This window comes from Corella eumyota, chromosome 7 (assembly GCF_963082875.1).
Source record: "Corella eumyota chromosome 7, kaCorEumy4.1, whole genome shotgun sequence".
Taxonomy (NCBI): Eukaryota; Metazoa; Chordata; class Ascidiacea; order Phlebobranchia; family Corellidae; genus Corella; species Corella eumyota.
The window spans coordinates 1640926-1658906 of NC_137496.1; the positions used below are offsets into that span (position 1 = coordinate 1640926).

General features: G+C 28.9%; 3 protein-coding genes and 1 long non-coding RNA gene across 8 annotated transcripts in view; 1 reads left to right on the plus strand and 3 right to left on the minus strand.

The window, feature by feature from the left end:
- LOC145760523 (uncharacterized) lies at positions 1–4244 on the minus strand. 5 transcript variants are annotated; one of them, XR_014286596.1, is made up of 7 exons: positions 3610–4244; positions 2877–2975; positions 1983–2081; positions 1173–1266; positions 877–985; positions 469–734; positions 1–267 (listed from the first exon to the last, which is right to left on the minus strand). It is a non-coding gene; the product is annotated as an uncharacterized LOC145760523 (long non-coding RNA). The 5 variants fall into 5 exon arrangements; XR_014286593.1 differs by lacking the exon at positions 1173–1266; XR_014286595.1 differs by having other exon boundaries at positions 469–985.
- Positions 3594–17981, plus strand: part of LOC145760522 (protein disulfide-isomerase-like) — a 15549-nt gene continuing 1161 nt past the window's right edge. The window contains exons 1-9 of the mRNA XM_082574433.1: positions 3594–3782; positions 4020–4214; positions 14439–14569; positions 14827–14982; positions 15435–15548; positions 16595–16720; positions 16913–17125; positions 17403–17523; positions 17729–17904. Of these exons, the coding sequence (XP_082430559.1) occupies positions 3617–3782; positions 4020–4214; positions 14439–14569; positions 14827–14982; positions 15435–15548; positions 16595–16720; positions 16913–17125; positions 17403–17523; positions 17729–17904 (1398 nt within the window). The 5' untranslated portion in view covers positions 3594–3616. The remainder of the gene's footprint in view (positions 3783–4019; positions 4215–14438; positions 14570–14826; positions 14983–15434; positions 15549–16594; positions 16721–16912; positions 17126–17402; positions 17524–17728; positions 17905–17981) is intronic.
- LOC145759225 (equilibrative nucleobase transporter 1-like) lies at positions 4447–6055 on the minus strand. Its single transcript, XM_082573000.1, has one exon. The coding sequence runs from the start codon at positions 6050–6052 to the stop codon at positions 4586–4588; it is 1467 nt and encodes a 488-aa protein (XP_082429126.1). The 5' UTR covers positions 6053–6055; the 3' UTR covers positions 4447–4585.
- Positions 6762–8263, minus strand: LOC145759226 (equilibrative nucleobase transporter 1-like). Its single transcript, XM_082573002.1, has one exon. The coding sequence runs from the start codon at positions 8231–8233 to the stop codon at positions 6776–6778; it is 1458 nt and encodes a 485-aa protein (XP_082429128.1). The 5' UTR covers positions 8234–8263; the 3' UTR covers positions 6762–6775.

Sequence of the window (17981 nt, forward strand, 5' to 3'; positions counted from 1 at the left end):
TAAAAAAAGCATAAGATAAAAAGCACAAAGTAAAAAAGCACAAAGTAAAAGGGGCACAAAGTAAAGGCAATAGTTAACATTTAATTCTTTTGCAAATGTAACTATAAAAAAGGTAAAACAATTAGGTAATTAGTATGGACAATATGAAGAATAAACATATTTAAAATAAGTGCTTGAGATTGGGTTAATTTAGTTTATAGATTCTGTGCAAAGAGCTGTATTAGAAGCAGCAGCTGCTCCAACGATTTTTGTCTCGTCCGTAGATTTCTGAAAAAAAGTAAAAATTAGGCAAGTTAAACTCAAGTAGTTGTTCGAAAACTTTTTATAATTTAATATATCAGTACTGATACGATTGGTAATTCAAGAACTGTAAGATATAATAACAAACATCCAAGACCAAAAGAGATATGAAACAGGAATAAAATGTTAACTTATTCAAAATTTGTGCAAATATTAATTTTAACGTACTTGCGAAAAGTTGGTTATTGTTAAAAGTCCTGAAATTTCATACTTTTCACTTTTATGTTTTCCTCTTTTCCCATTTCTCTTGGTTCCAGGTCAAAATAATTCCATTTTTCATATTTTCCCAGAATAGGCTTTATTCCATTTATCCAAACGGTCATGGTAGAAATAAGGGTCTCCATAAATTGGGGCTTAATAAATTGTCTCCACGATTGTGGGAAGGCCACACAAAATGCAAAGTAAATTGATTGAGCTAGATTGTTGGCATAACTCTGCAAAAAGTAAGCGTTAGATTTTTTACAAATGAAAATATATCTTTACTCATCTATTAAACGGCAGCATTGATGTTCATAAACCTTTGCAGTACACCACAACCGAACTGACAATGTTTTGATTTGTAAATAAAAAGTTTACTTGCTGAGTTTTAGATTATCTAATTGGTTAACTATAATTGAACTGATGTTGTTTGATTTAATTCTTGGATTCCCACTGCTTCCATGCCCAAGTTCAGCGGTATTCGTTTCTTAATAAAATATTAAAATTAATTAAAAGTAGTTTGAAAATATAACACAACTAGTACAGGTCGTATTATGAGAAGACCGTTTAGTCAAAATTTTAATAAATTTTAGAAATATAAACGTAAAAACTTGATAAAAATTATGACCTTTGTTTAAACGATTTTAGTAAACAATATTAAATTGTGCCCCCACCTCCTAATATATTCGGGGTCACCCCCTAAATCCCAAATCCCCCATACCCCCAAAACAGCGATTTTCGGCATTTTCTATGGCCTTGGTGTTTTTGCTAAATTTGGCCCAAAAAAAATAATAATAATTTGGCATTTTTTTGCAAAAAAGGCATTTACAGTCTACTATAAGCCATTCTAAAGTTTTAAATCTGTTATTAACAATTAAAAAATCACGTTTTCATCAAAAAAATAAAATTTGAAAAAAAAACGACTCCCGTGCACCATCTTGCGGTAAAAAAATTAATTTATAAAATTCAAAAAAAAAATTAAAAAATTCAAAAAAAAAAAATTTTTGACATTTTGGGGCAAAAAAATCTTTTTAATTTAATATAAGTCAGTTTAACGTCTTTAAAATCAAGTTTTTGTCAAATTTTGTTGACTTACTTTTTTTCCCCAAAACAGCGATTTTTGGCATTTTCTACAAGGGTATATATAGCCTTGGTGTTTTTGCTAAATTTGGCCAAAAATGAAAAAAAATATTTTTGCATTTTTTTACAAAAAAGGCACTTACAGTCTACTATAAGCCATCCTAACGTTTAAAATCTGTTTTTAACAATTTAAAAATCATATTTTAATCAAAAAATAAAATTTGAAATAAAGCGACTCTCGTGCACCATCTTGCAGTAAAAAAATTATAATGAAACTAAAAAAAAAGAATTTTGGACATTTTTTGTTGAATTTCTGTGACTTACATCATACATTTACCACTAATACGTTTAATTAAACACAACTTTCGCAGTGATAATATTTATACAGTATTGTTTAAACTTACCGAAAACAAAAAATTTGTATCAAATAAAATGGGGTCAGGTTTTTTATTGCGATTTACTTTCAGGCTGATTGTCTTAAGAGCCACACCTTTCAAAATGTTCTAAAAATTAATAGAAGCAAGTTAAAATATAATGTAACTGGTACAAACTATGACAAGACTGCTTTTATATATTATCATTATCTTAAAGTCACTATAAATATTTTAAGTAAAAGTTAAAAATTATAAACATTTTTAAAATTTGATTAACTTAAGTAAATATTTAAACTAAAAAACTTTTTAAGTTATTTAACTTCTATGTTATTGTTGTGCGACATTCTGTAATCATAAGCGTAAAAATTAGAAATATTAATTTAAATAAGTTATGCAAATTTTAGTAAGTAAAATTTAATGACAAACAAGAACAGTATGCCTATCTTCTAAACTGTAGCATTGTTGTGAAGCACTTAAATGTTGTTTATATTTATAACTTGGCAAAAAGATGCCCTGCATTTAAAAATATGGTTTATAAAATAATTATTAAATTCACTTTTTAATAAAACGCTATTATCGCCATGAAGATGTAATACAAAATATTATACGTCAAGTTTTTTGCTTTGGCTTACTTCCCGTCCGCCCCACAAGCGTTAAGTCACGTGAATATACGTCGCGTCTGTGGTCACGTGATTTTGAGCCTCACGTCTGTGGTCACGTGATCTTGGTCACCATTTTTATCAAATTTAAATAAATTTTAAAACTTATCCGAATAAAATAAATCTTTTTAAGTTTAAATTTTTATATTTTATCCTCGACGTGGGAAGGTCCAATATATAAGGTTTAACAAAACTTACAAAAAAGGTTAACATATTTTTATTATGAATAACAATTATATTTCGATTATAAATAACCAAAACTTACCTTCAATGTATCAAATGTAATTTTACATCCATTACTTTGTTCAAAGATTGGCCTTTTTATCATAAGCTTCTTAATAATGTGAATATACATAATTTTTATCTGAAAGTACAATGCATAATTTAGACAACTTTTGCCATATTTTAATATATTTAACATAGCAAACGTTTTAAACTGGTAAAAATACACTTAACTATAAAACTTTTTCTATTCTTAGCTATTCCTTTTAGAAATTTAAGATATAAAACTATACTGTAATGCAGAACCCTGCCTTTAACAAAGCGAGATAAACAACGTTCTCTTATCACTCCTCAAGGCAAAAGCCGTGTTTAAATTTGTGATGTAATATAATTTATCCTCGACGGAAGAATTTATTTAATAAAATAATTTTTAAAAAATTAGTAAGTTTTGTATAAAATGTAAAAATGATTTAAAAAAAAAAATTACAATATACTCAATATTAATGTACTAATGACGTCACGAGGCTCTGTGGGCTTAAGCCAAATTTAAAACTACTGTAACTCTTAGCTCGAAAACTGACACATTTACAGTTAAAACTGTAAGCCAAAACGTAGTTTTAAAACAAACATCTAAAATAACAACAAAATGCTCATTGTTATTTCAAACGTACTTAGTACTTATATATACACGTGTTAGTGTGAAATATGTACACGTATTCTAACACATGTTAAAATGGAATTCTAACCTACAAAAGTTTAACTAGTTTACCATATACCTTAATTATGAATGTTGTTCAAATTTGGGTTCTTATCGTCGTTCTGTTTAGTTGGAATTATGTTCAAGCAGACGATGACAAATACTTTCCAAGAAAAAATGGGATTCTAACTTTGGACGAGCATAGTTTTGTACCAGCTTTATCTAAGTACAAATTTGTACTGGTGTTATATTGTAAGTACATCCTTAATAAAGTATTAATAAAATCTTAGTTTATTTTTATCAAAATAAACTTATAGTTGCGTGTAAACTATATATAAACCTGTAGTTGCAAAAAGTGGGTCGTCTAATACTCGTCAAAAAGAAATATATAAATAAAAATGATTTGTTGATAAAAGTTTGAAAGTTTCGAAATTTCTTTAATTTACCTTTTTCTGATTAAGTATATTTAAATATTCTTTAAATTTTCAGATGGTAAAAACAAGGAGAGCGCAAAAGCGAAAACTGAACTTGCAAAGGTTCAAGAGTCACTTTCGGACAAGAAATCAATTATTCATCTGGGGACTTTGGATGCGGAGCGTTATCCTGAAGCCCACAAGGAATATCCAGTTTACCAAACCCCAACCCTTCGTATGTTTAAAAATGGAAAAGCTTACGACTATCACGGTAAGTTTGCTATAAATTGTTTAAAGCGGATGTGTATCTTTTGTAAATAAAAAACAAAAATATTTTTAATATAAGTTGTGTTTTGAATTTGATTTATATATATATATATATATATATATATATAAGCTAGTTTCTTAATTAAACTTGCTATTTTTTAAAAGTCATTTAAGTTAATTATAAAGTCCATACTTTGATTTAATCTTAACTTAGAAAACTTTTTTTGGTTCAAATTTAAATGGATCAGTCATTGTAAAACTAGACTTGATAAAATAACTAAAAGTGATCACAACTTACTAAAAAAAGAAAAAGATTAAGTTACCGACAATTTTATTATAAATGTACATAACAATATTAGCAAGAGAAACTGTGTTTTAATAAAGTCTTGACTTTTTTCGATATTCGTGAAAAAAATATATTGGGCTTACGAAACTTATAAGACATACCCCCAGTAACATTAGGTTCACAGCAGTAAAATCTCCACCGAAGGAGTTATTGGTTAATCTGAGCAACGGTTCTGAAACATAAGACAACGCCCCGTTTACCAAACTGATTAAACCAAATATAGTTCCGAAGAATCTGGAAGGAAATTTGCCTGCTAAGCATATCCCACAAAAACTGTAAATCGAGCTTCGGAACAAAGTAAACAACACAAATGAAAAATACTGAAGTGGCAAACATGGTATTAGAATAAATATGTTAAAAGAAATTGCAATCACACTTACAATAGTGCCAGAGATTGCATAGGCTTTAAACCTTGCTACTTCGGTTGAAAAATTTTGACGAGTGAGTTTAGAAAGTACAGTGTCAGTTATCACCCCAATAATTGGCGATGCAGGACCGCATAAAAACAAGAAAATCGCAAATACATTTGAGTAATTAAAATACTCGTCTTCATTGTTTGTTATGCTCCTTATCCAAGGAGAAATGTTACCAATAAAGAAAATATTTCGTACATGTAAGCACCATACTTGAATAGCAGTGAACATAAAAAACTTAGTCTTGATGCACGACCAAAGCGAAGGGCCTTGGTCTTTAGATTTTTCTACGACAATCTCTGGGCCGTTTAATGTAATTTCTTCATCGTTTACTTCAACTTCTTTGGCTTGTTTGCATATTGCTTGAATACCGTAGATGTGCCCTTTATTTGGGTCCATTGGAATAAACATGCGAGGTGTTAAAAACAAGGTAATGAATATACTTGGGATGGGAAGTACTGAAAACGCAAAAAACATACTGTGAAATGAAAATCCTGAACGATAAAGCTGCAATATAATCCAGAACGTTAAAGTAGCACTGAGAAACACCCCTGTTAGCAAAGCCACTAAAGTTGATCTAATTTTCGGAAACAAGTTGCTGTATTGGATACTCGAAATGTAGAATATTGAACCACAAAGAGCTAAACAAACCACTCCTGCGAATAAAAACCATGACGTATCACTTGATGACGTTGCAACTAATAAACACCCAACCGAGTAAAGCGTTAAACCAAAAGCCCTGGACAACCAAGTTCCTATTTTGTTGAATAAAATTCCATTGAAGAACACACCAAAGACTAGAATTGAAATAATGACTGAGTATAAGAAACTGTACATTTCGTCTTGTTTAGTACAGGTTGGATGAATGGGTCCAACATTGGTATGCGATATATTTTCTGTTGTAGGTGTCAGTACAGTTGTATGTATAGGTGCTATAGAACTGGCTTCATTACCCGTACATAGGTAGCTAAAATATCCCTCTTCTTTTAAAACAGTTGACAGTAACGGCCACCCACTTATCATTCCATAAAAAAACATTTCCAAGCAAACAAACACAATACTAAGCACATGTTGAATTTCCATCGTCGTATATTACTTAAACAAACACCTAAGAGCAATGAAGACAACTTTATTAAACGTATACTTAATATTCTAACAGAACTAAACTTTTGTACATTTAAAACATTATTACGTTATGCCAATAGTACTCCCTTTTTATATCTGTATAAGTTTATAATCTGGGCAACAAGTTAACCAACATAGTATTCTCAAAGTAAAACGCTGATTCAATGCGGTATTTTATGGTGAGTTATAAACAAATATTTGATCAGCCATCGACCGCGCATTAACATAGGAAAATAACAAATTTGTGGCCAAATTAAATTAAACCGACAACCAGCAAACTTAAAGTATTACAATGTTACTTGTACCTGATATTTTAAACGAAAAGTTGTTAGCGTGTATCAGTTATAGGAATAGTAAACCAGCGTATTAGTTACAATGGGTAAACATGGGAAATACAGGATTTTAGAATTACAGAAAATTAATAAAAAATATCATAAAATCCGCGTGTAACATAAAACAAGTTTTCGTATTTATTCACACGCCCGAGCGGAGAACATTGACCAAACATATTATAGGTGACATTATTCATTTTATAAATATTTAAAACGACAACGTATTTTTTTAAGCTTTTAATGAATGTATACAGGCAAGCACATAAAAAGTCAAAAAATGCAGAAATATATATGTCGAAGTGTTAATAGATAGAATAAATCGTAGTAGAAAGAGTAGAAAGAAACAATTTTAGTTTTGACTTTTCGATTTTTTTCGATATTCAATGAGAAGATATATTGGATGGGAAAAGCTAAGACAAGAAAATGCTAATAGGATAATATTAACAACCAAGAAATTTCCCCCAAATGAGTTATTGGTCCATTTAAGCATAGGTTCAGATAGAAATGTAAGTGCTGCATTCATTAACCCAATTATCCCAAACAAAGTCCCGAAATGTCGAGACGGAAAGCGGCCAGCTAAACAGATACAAGTAAAACTGTAAATCGAACTGCGGAATAAAGTAAACAAGACATAAGAGAAATATTGTAAAGGCAGGTTAGGTATTGTAACACACACAGAAAAAATAAGTCCAATTGTACTGACAATAAATCCAGAAATAGCATAGGCCTTTAATCTAGCTGCTTTGTCGGATACCTCTGTGTTTCGAAACCTGGAAATAAGAGCGTCAGTTGTAACCCCAATAATGGGTGAAGCAGGGCCACTTAGAAATAAAAAGATCGCAAATGCATCAGTGTATCTGTTAAGTTCTTCATCTGTTTGTGTAATACTTTTGATCCATGGCGCAATCGTACCCATAAAAAAAATATTTCTCATGTGCAAAGCCCATATTTGTACGCACGTGAAGAAAAAGAATTTGGTGCGAATACATGAAAACAAAGAAGGGATTTTAGCCTCGGGCGTTACTGTGGCTACATCTTTATCGTTTGGGGTCAAACCTTCTTCCTCGGCTTCCACCCTTCCTTCCGTACTTTGGGAGCAGAGTGTTTGAATTCCGTATTTGTAATCCTTCGGTGGTTGTATCGGAATATGCATTCGCGGTGTCAGGAATAATGTGATAAACACGCTCGGGATGCCGACAAAGGAAAACGCGTAAAAAATTTTGTGGAACGATATCCCAGATCTATGAGCCTGTAAGACGATCCAAAACGTCGTGGCTGATGATAAAAACACACCAGTGAATACTGACACCAAAGTTGACTTGATTTTAGGAAAAAGACTTGCATACTGTATGCTTGAAATATAATAATACGATCCACCTGCAGCAAGAATGACAGCTCCTAGAAATATAATCCAAGACTGTTCGCTTGTCGAAGTGGCCACAACCAAACAGCCTGTTGTATAGAGAACGATACCAATAGCTCTTGAAATCCAAGTCCCGAGCTTATTGAACATGAGCCCGTTGAAGAACGACCCACCTAGTATGGCACCAATTATAACAGAATAAATAAGGCTGAAAATTTCGTCTTGATTGGCACAAGTTGGACTTTCTGGTGTTGTCTGATTGCCCGTGGTGTTTAATATCATTTCTTCTGTAGTGGTGTTGTATACAGTCCCATTTTCACACAGATAACTGTAATACCCTTCATCTTCTAACACAAATGTAAGTAAGGGCCACCCGATCACCATGCCGCCAAAAATGCTTTCAAAGCAGGCAGCAACAACACTTAAAACATGCTGAATCCTCATATTAAGTTTTATTATAATTCACTTTAAATTAAATCTGCAAAATATAACCAGCATCGTTTAAGTAAATAGTATAGACATGTGTACCACGAATAACCAAAGCTTATGTTTATTTTTCGAAAAACAAGCCAAACTAGATTTATTTGATAAATAAAATATGGTTCGAAATTGTTTGATTTTTTTTATAAATATAATTTATTTAGTAGGTTTATTAATTAAATTATAAATTTAAATATGAACTTTTTTATATTTAAACCTAATTTTAACAAGCGAACACGCACTCATTGATATTGTAATATAAAAGTAAACTAAATTTAAAAGCAAAATACCGATCTTAATTTTTTAGTAATCAAACAAGTATTAAAATACAATAATAACAAAACAATTAAAACGAAAATTTTACACATTGTTTACTTATATTTTAACATTTTACTTAAATTTTCAACCAATATTTTTTACTTTAATGGACAGCGAAAAGGACGATTTTTGACGGCGACCAGAACGCTATTAAATTATTCAAGCGTTAAACTCAGACTGATTCGTTATTTTATAAAAAAACTAAAATAATGATTAAACGATATTTAGCTAGAGTTAAATCTTCATTTTAAATAGCAACATACAAAATAATAATACCAACAACATATTAAAATTTCAGCAAATTTAATCTTTAAATTTTAATAATAAAATATATTAATTAGTAATTAGTGACATTTAAATGTCGTTAATAGGAGGTTTGCGATTCGTTGGGATAATAACAAACATACTAAAAATTTAGAACTTTTAGTTTTAAAGAACAAAAGTTATCGTCTTTCAAAATTTGTCAAATAAGAATAAAAACAACTAGATTTATTTGATAAATAAAATATGGTTCGAAATCGTTTGATTCTTCTTTATAAATATAATTTATTTAGTAGGTTTATTAAATAAATTATAAATTTAAATATTAACTTTTTTTAATTTAAACCTAATTTTAACAAACGAACACGCATTCATTGATATTGTAATATAAAAGTAAACTAAATTTAAAAGCAAAATACCGTTTTTAATTTTTGGTAATCAAACGAGTATTAAAATATAATAATAACAAAACAATTAAAAAAAAATTTTTACACATTTTCTACTTATACTTAAACATTTTACTTAAATTTTCAACCAATATATTTTACTTTAATGGACAGCGAAAAGGACGATTTTTGACGGCGACCAGAACGCTATTAAATTATTCAAGCGTTAAACTCACACTGATTCGTTATTTTATAAAAAAACTAAAATAATGATTAAATAATATTTAGCTAGAGTTAAATCTTCATTTTAAATAGCAACATACAAAATAATAATACCAACAATATATTAAAATTTCAGAAAATTTAATCTTTAAATTTTAATAATAAAATATATTAATTAGTAATTAGTGACATTTAAATTTCGTAAATAGGAGGTTTGCGATTCGTTGGGATAATAACAAACATACTAAAAATTTAGAACTTTTACTTTTAAAGAACAAAAGTTATTGTCTTTCAAAATTTGTCAAATAAGAATAAAAACAACTAGATTTATTTGATAAATAAAATATGGTTCGAAATTATTTGATTCTTTTTTATAAATATAATTTATTTAGTAGGTTTATTAATTAAATTATAAATTTAAATATAAACTTTTGTATATTTAAACCTAATTTTAACAAGCGAACACGCACTTATTGATATTGTAATATAAAAGTAAACTAAATTTAAAAGCAAAATACCGATCTTAATTTTTTAGTAATCAAACAAGTATTAAAATATAATAATAACAAAACAATTAAAACAAAAATTTTACACATTTTTTACTTATATTTTAACATTTTACTTAAATTTTCAACCAATATTTTTTACTTTAATGGACAGCGAAAAGGACGATTTTTGACGGCGACCAGAACGCTATTAAATTATTCAAGCGTTAAACTCACACTGATTCATTATTTTATAAAAAACAAAAATAATGATTAAACGATATTTAGCTAGAGTTAAATCTTCATTTTAAATAGCAACATACAAAATAATAATACCAACAACATATTAAAATTTCAGCAAATTTAATCTTTAAATTTTAATAATAAAATATATTAATTAGTAATTAGTGATAATTAAATGTCGTTAATAGGAGGTTTGCGATTCGTTGGGATAATAACAAACATACTAAAAATTCAGAACTTTTAGTTTTAAAGAACAAAAGTTATCGTCTTTCAAAATTCGTCAAATAAGAATAAAAACAACTAGATTTATTTGATAAATAAAATATGGTTCGAAATTGTTTGATTTTTTTTATAAATATAATTTATTTAGTAGGTTTATTAATTAAACTAGATTTAAACAAAAAAACTTATTAGGTAATCGCAAATGGAGCACGAACCACGGGATAGAGTTTTTAACGACGCTCACAGGAATTTACAGCGCAAAACAATAAAAAACGGATTCAGTCTTGACGCCGTAAAAATTTTCAGAAGAAAAGAAACCATTAAACAAAGATTAAATAAAGCGTGACCAACGCAATAAAGACCACGCATAGGAAGTTAGAGCCTAGAACAATAGAAATAAAACTAGTCCAGTCCCGTGACCTTAAAATTCAAAAAAGATTAAACTTATTAAACAAGAGAAAATAGAGCATAACCAGTGCCATACAAATTTGTTAAACCAAAACATAAATGCATTTTTTGCATTAAACCTCGTAATATAACTATGTAATGAATGTTATTTGCAAAATAATATAAGGATTAAAAAAAGGATTTATTATTTGTGTCATAATATTTAATCGATAAAAATGTAAAAACCAAATATTGATTTGATTTTTAATAAAAAACAAGCATTTAATATTTAATAAATTAATAATAAGTAATCAGTGATAAACTATTTAATAATTAAAGTAGTATTAAAGTAAAATTAACAAAAAAATGTAAGTTTTCACACATTTTTAGAGTTTTTATGTTATGATACGCAAGTAAACAAAATTTGAGAACGAACATCGATATCTAATTTTTATGGTAAATACTTTGACCTATATTTTGGACTTCGTGGGTCTGATTGGAATTACGTTAACAATGGTGGTTACTGTTATGCGATAGGAACTTTACAAATACTACTATAACGTTTATAAACCCGTGAGTTTCTCTCAGAATTAAATATTTTATCCTTATTATTTTGAAAATAAAAAACAAATAATATGGTTAAAATATTCAATTTTACTTTAATGGACAGCGAAAAGGACGTTTTTTGACGGCGACCAGAACGCTATTAAATTATTCAAGCGTTAAACTCACACTAATTCATTATTTTATAAAAAAAACAAAAATAATGATTAAACGATATTTAGCTAGAGTTAAATCTTCATTTTAAATAGCAACATACAAAATAATAATACCAACAATATATTAAAATTTCAGCAAATTTAATCTTTAAATTTTAATAATAAAATATATTAATTAGTAATTAGTGATAATTAAATGTCGTTAATAGGAGGTTTGCGATTCGTTGGGATAATAACAAACATACTAAAAATTTAGAACTTTTAGTTTTAAAGAACAAAAGTTATCGTCTTTCAAAATTCGTCAAATAAGAATAAAAACAATTAAACGAGTATTAAAATATAATAATAACAAAACAATTAAAAAAAAATTTTACACATTTTTGACTTATCCTTTAACATTTGACTTAAATTTTTAACCAATATTTTTTACTTCAATTGACAGCGAAAAGGACGATTTTTGACGGCGACCAGAACGCTATTAAATTATTCAAGCGTTAAACTCACACTGATTCGTTATTTTATAAAAAAACTAAAATAATGATTAAACGATATTTAGCTAGAGTTAAATCTTCATTTTAAACAGCAACATACAAAATAATAATACCTACAACATATTAAAATTTCAGAAAATTTAATCTTTAAATTTTAATAATAAAATATATTAATTAGTAATTAGTGACATTTAAATGTCGTTAATAGGAGGTTTGCGATTCGTTGGGATAATAACAAACATACTAAAAATTTAGAACTTTTAGTTTTAAAGAACAAAAGTTATCGTCTTTCAAAATTTGTCAAATAAGAATAAAAACAATAATAATAATAATAATAATAAATATAATGACAATAACAATATGTTTCGAAATCTAAGATTTCGAACCATAATAATAATAAATATAATGACAATAACAATATGTTTCGAAATCTAAGATTTCGAACCATAATAATAATAAATATAATGACAATAACAATATGTTTCGAAATCTAAGATTTCGAACCATAATAATAACTAGATTTATTTGATAAATAAAACATGGTTCGAAATTATTTGATTATTTTTAACATAAAATTTTATAAATAAAAAATATATCCGTAAACATTAACTAAGAATATTGCATACCTTTGATTTTTTATTAACAAACCAGCATTTAATATAACAAACAAACAAGAATTATTTTTTAATTATCTTCAAATTTTAAATATAATAAGATATAACCGACCAAAATTTAAAAACCTAATATCAATCTTTAAATTTGAATAAACAAACACCCATTAATTAGTAATTAGTGATAAAAATTGTAATTCATTTTTGAGTTAGTAATATCATGATATACAATTGACCAAGATTTAAAAAATTAATAACAATCTTTAAATTTTAATAAACAAACACCTATTAATTAGTAATTAGTGATAATTAAATGTCGTAAATAGGAGGTTTGCGATTCGTTGGGATAATAACAAACATACTAAAATTTTAGAACTTTTTGTTTTAAAGAACAAAAGTTATCGTCTTTCAAAATTCTGACTAGAAAGAATAAAAACAATAATAATAATAATAATAATAATAATAATAAATACACTGACAATAACAATATGTTTCGAAATCTAAGATTTCGAACCATAATAATAATAATAAATATAATGACAATAACAATATGTTTCGAAATCTAAGATTTCGAACCATAATAAGACTTTACTTTAACATTTAGATAAGGCCGATCGCAGCTTGCAAACGCTTATATCCCCGCTATTACCTAAGTTATGTGTCGCTCGTATATATAAACAAGATATTAATTTAGCCGCGAGGTATGTTAATGTTTATTTAAGCGCTATACCGGACTTGAAATCTTTTTGCAGCTTACTTTTTCACGTTTAAAACTAAATTACACCGTATTATAAAAAAGATTTTTCACTTGACTGAATCTCTATACAAAATCATATACAGAAAGTCTAAACAAATGCTATTAGGCGACTTTCCCACACTTTAACTTACTCTAAGTGATAACAGATCTAATAAAGCCTTTACATGCTAAATTCTGCGGAAAATGAGCTGTTGAAAGTCAAATTCTAAAAAGTTAGGCAACTCCTGTGGGCAGTTGTGTTTTAGCAAACTTGTGCTAAGCGTTCTGAGAAAACAAACTGTCGACAGGTTTTATATAGAAGCAGACGGTGGTCATTTTCTCTTTATATCGATTATTTTTTTCCAAATCGCTTTGCGAAACGCCGTATGCTCAAACTTAATATTCAAAAAAACTCTTTCACGATCTAGCTTTAATAATGACACGACAATTTTCCTATTCACTGCTTAATTTCAAAGCGAATATTACAAGCATTTACACATAATTAGTGGGGAATTGTTATGCTTAAGTTCACATAAATGTCTAAGGACTTTAAACGCTTATACTAACCTTACAACATACGCGAGAACCAGCACGTATTAGGCTACCGCCCTTGTCTATAAGGTTAAGTGATGTTTTATCGATTCAAGTGGCATCATAAAGAAACAGAGTGACGAAATCGTTGGTAACCGGATATGCTGATGCTATAAGTATACGATATTTGATAGGTTATACTTAATACACAATGAAAAGACTTATCTAAAATGATCGAAGGCATTTAGCTGTAAAGCACTTTAATTTGTGGGTTTTTATACAATAAGCGTGTTATGAAATTTAACATAATAGTTTAGCGTGTTAAACTAACTGAATTTTAAGACCAATAACACATCATTTTTTATATAATAAATTATTCTTATGGTAGAAATGTTGCCAGATGAAATGATTTAAATATCATTCGGCAGACTTTTAAATGGTTGCAGCCGTCTGGCACGATTTAATTACCATAAATTTAATTACAAATTGCGGGTAAATTTCAGTAATTCATTCCACACAACTTCCTGTTGTTTGACCTCTTGAATATTTTCCAACAGGTAAGCGAGAATCAAAGAGTATTCTGACATGGCTCGACCTAGCTATGAATGTTCCCATTCCAATAAACATCGCCAAAGAACTGGAAGAGTTAAAAGAAACGACTTGCGTGATAGTGGGTTGCTTTCCAGGAGTAAGTATACCAGATTAAATGGTGATTAAGTAAGCGTAAACAGCCAATTCTAAGGCTTTATATAACAAAGTTTTATGTAAGTTAAAGCCCGCTGTAACAACTACAGTGTAATGTTATATAAACCATCACCTGCTTAATAGCAAGTTGTATCATTTTACTGAAAAAACACCTGTGTATGTATCATGTGAAGCCTACACACTTCAATTGCTTTTGTCTGTGGGTATGATTCTGTAACATTTGTGGTTTTATATTCTTAGAAATCACCACAGGATGCATATGATAACTTCTACAAGGCGAGCGAATATTTTGTGTACAACCCCCGCATGACTTTACCCAGATTTGCGATCGTGACGTCAGCCAGTTTGGGTCGAAGTTTGGGACTGGTCAGCGGAACAGTTTGCGTCTTTAAAAAGGTAATTGCGGATCAAATCGGGGTCATATTACAACCATTACCGAGGGAGAAAAGAATGCTAGGATATTCGACATTTAAAAGGGTTTAAATAAAGTAATAACTAGGGGTTAAAACTACGTGAAAAATTATCTTATTTTTAAATGGTTTTGCGTATTTTTCTTAAACACCGAAAAGTTAAATGAGAAAATAAAAATGAATTTTGGGTTATCCGCTTCCCGTGACCTTTATGAACGTTACATAATAACGTGGCTAGTCTTAAAAACATGTTTAACATCACAGGAAATGGGGTAAATTACACTCATAATCTATCCCAATGACGTAATGTTGTAGGAAAGGCTGGCAATTATTAATAATGGCAGGGGCAAACAATAAGATTACTTGCAGGAGTCGATGAAAGATTTATCACATAAAAAAAGGCATTTACTTATATTAAAACCTTGTTATTATTTTTAGTTTGAGGACAATGCAAAGGCTGTGTACAAGGGCGATGTGAACGATCTTAAAAAGTTGTTGCAGTTTATCGAATTCGAGACCGAACCTATTGTGATGAAGCACAGCGAACATGATGTAAGTATATGACTCGTATTAACACATAATAATCCACCTACACAGGCAGTTTATGAACACCTGTTGTGAGCCGCCTATTATACTATATTAGTCCCACAAAGTTAGCATTATGGTCTGTGAGTAATAAAAATTTACATTTGACCTGATCTTGATTTATAGACTGGAACGCCAATAGCGCGAATTGTAACTTTTTTCGGCTTTGAGGAGAAAATATTACGTCGTACTAACCCAAACAAACGCGAAATCTAATCCTTATTTAGTAACATTGATCGAAGCGCATCAGTTGCAGTCATATTAACATACATACGTCAGTATTTTTAAAATATGCGCCAACGGTTCACATACAAACACAAGGTTATTTATTTATACAACCACATTCGATAACTGCTTAGTTGTATATACATTTTCAACCTCCAATCCAACCACAACATATGGTTGTATCAGCTAATTTTATATTTATATTTAAGATTAAAGTATTGGTTGTTTCTTGGTTGTTTTATATCAAAACCATAGACGTACGTGATAGTATACATGTGTTCCTTATATGTTATAAATTCAGGAAACCTTGGGTAATGTAATTAAAATCAATACACTTTGCCCTACACAACATTCCATCATACTTCTAATATTTATTTTTAAATATAAAGGTTACTAACTCCCTCCACACAGTAAAATAACGGGTTTATAACCTTTATAACCTTTCGATATATAACATTTAGAAATATATCCACTTTCCTTTCTCCTTAGGATTAAACAAATAAACATCGAATGTGTAATAGACTTAGCCTACGTAAAATACTTATTGCCAAACGAATATATTTAGCATTTACTTCAAATTATTTAGATATTTATAGATGTAAAATTGGAATGACTAACATCAATAAATCTATAAAGTTTACTATTCTAGGCTGAACAAAAACAGTAAATATGTTGACTTGGAATTGCCATTTAACATGCTAATTTTAACTTTGTTTATCAAGCAATATCTGAATGAATGTCACAAATATTTGTTTAAACCTACGATTATATTTATGTTAAAAATTTAGTATAGCTGGAAACTTCACGATCCCACTGTTACGTATCAGCATCTTTTATTTATGTCATCCAAGGATAGAAAATTTCAAGATACGTTTGAAGACTTTAAAGATGCTGCCAGAAAGTTCCAACGTAAAGTAAATACAATTGTAAAGTTATGGAGTATTTTATCAAACAATGGACCAACTTTTGCCAATGGGCCAACTTAAAGCACATTTGATTTATTTTTTTAAGTTTGAATATAACACTATAGTGTTAATTTTTTTCATAAAAATCCTTCTTTTTTCCATACCATATAACATTCACTTTTTGGTTTGTTTTGACTGTAGGAGAATGAAGTAGTGTTCGTTCATATTGATCCAAGCACAGAATCAGTTCTTAATATGATCACCTATTACCACATCGATGTCAAAAAAGATTTGCCCTGCATTCGAATGACAAAAATTGACAAGTTTCATTCCCGTTTCATACCAAGGAATAAAGATCTTAATTACAAAACTTTTGTACAGTTCACCAACGACGTTGTGGATGGAAGAATTCAGGTATAATACAATATTATAAAATATTTAGGTATTTTATACTTTCATTTTGTAATTCAAAGTTTTAACGTGATTGAAAGTGTTTTTTTAGTCGTATTTGTGTTGAAATATGAACAAACTGTTCAGCTTAATGGCAATTAACGTACAGGATGTCAATGTCAGAAATGACAACCTTAAAAAAAAAGCTTCTTTTTTAAATTAGGCTGTAGAGTCAGTCCTCATTTGTACTATAAGACTTAATATAGAAGAGCTATATTTTGTTAAAACCTTTTTTATACAGAGAAATATCAGAAGTGAAGAAAGGCCATCTGATTGGAACGATTATGATGTTAAGGTCTTGGTTGGATCAACCTATCTTGATTTTATTGCTGATAAAACAAGAACGATCTTCATGATGTATTGTAAGTTCTAAGAAAATGGATTTTCTACGATAATAAGTTAAGCAAGACTTTCAACACAAACACCAAAACGCATAAAACATCTATGACTATGTTAATTAAAACAAACTGATATACAACATGTATTGAGTTTAGGAATTTAGGATATATGCAAGTATATTAATTCACACTTAAACCTCAAAAAAACAACTCAAATCTCTATATTAAGATATTGACAACCAAAAAGAATCGGATGCCGCTTTGCCCGTGATGAACGCAGTTGCCAAGGAAATGAGAGGAAACAGAACGGTTGTGTTTGGAAGAATGAACGTTGGCAATAACGACGGAGAAATTGACGTCCACATAAAGTACCCCTCGTTTAAAATGTTCACAAAAGAAGGATCTGTAAGTTTAATTTAAGACTTACATCTAAAAAAAACAGTTCTATGTTAACTGAAATCCAAAGACAGCTGAACCCTAGA

Excerpts from the sequence above, each read along its gene's own strand:
- LOC145759225 (XM_082573000.1), bottom strand. The coding sequence starts at position 6,052 with ATGGAAATTCAACATGTGCTTAGTATTGTGTTTGTTTGCTTGGAAATG.
- LOC145759226 (XM_082573002.1), bottom strand. The coding sequence starts at position 8,233 with ATGAGGATTCAGCATGTTTTAAGTGTTGTTGCTGCCTGCTTTGAAAGC.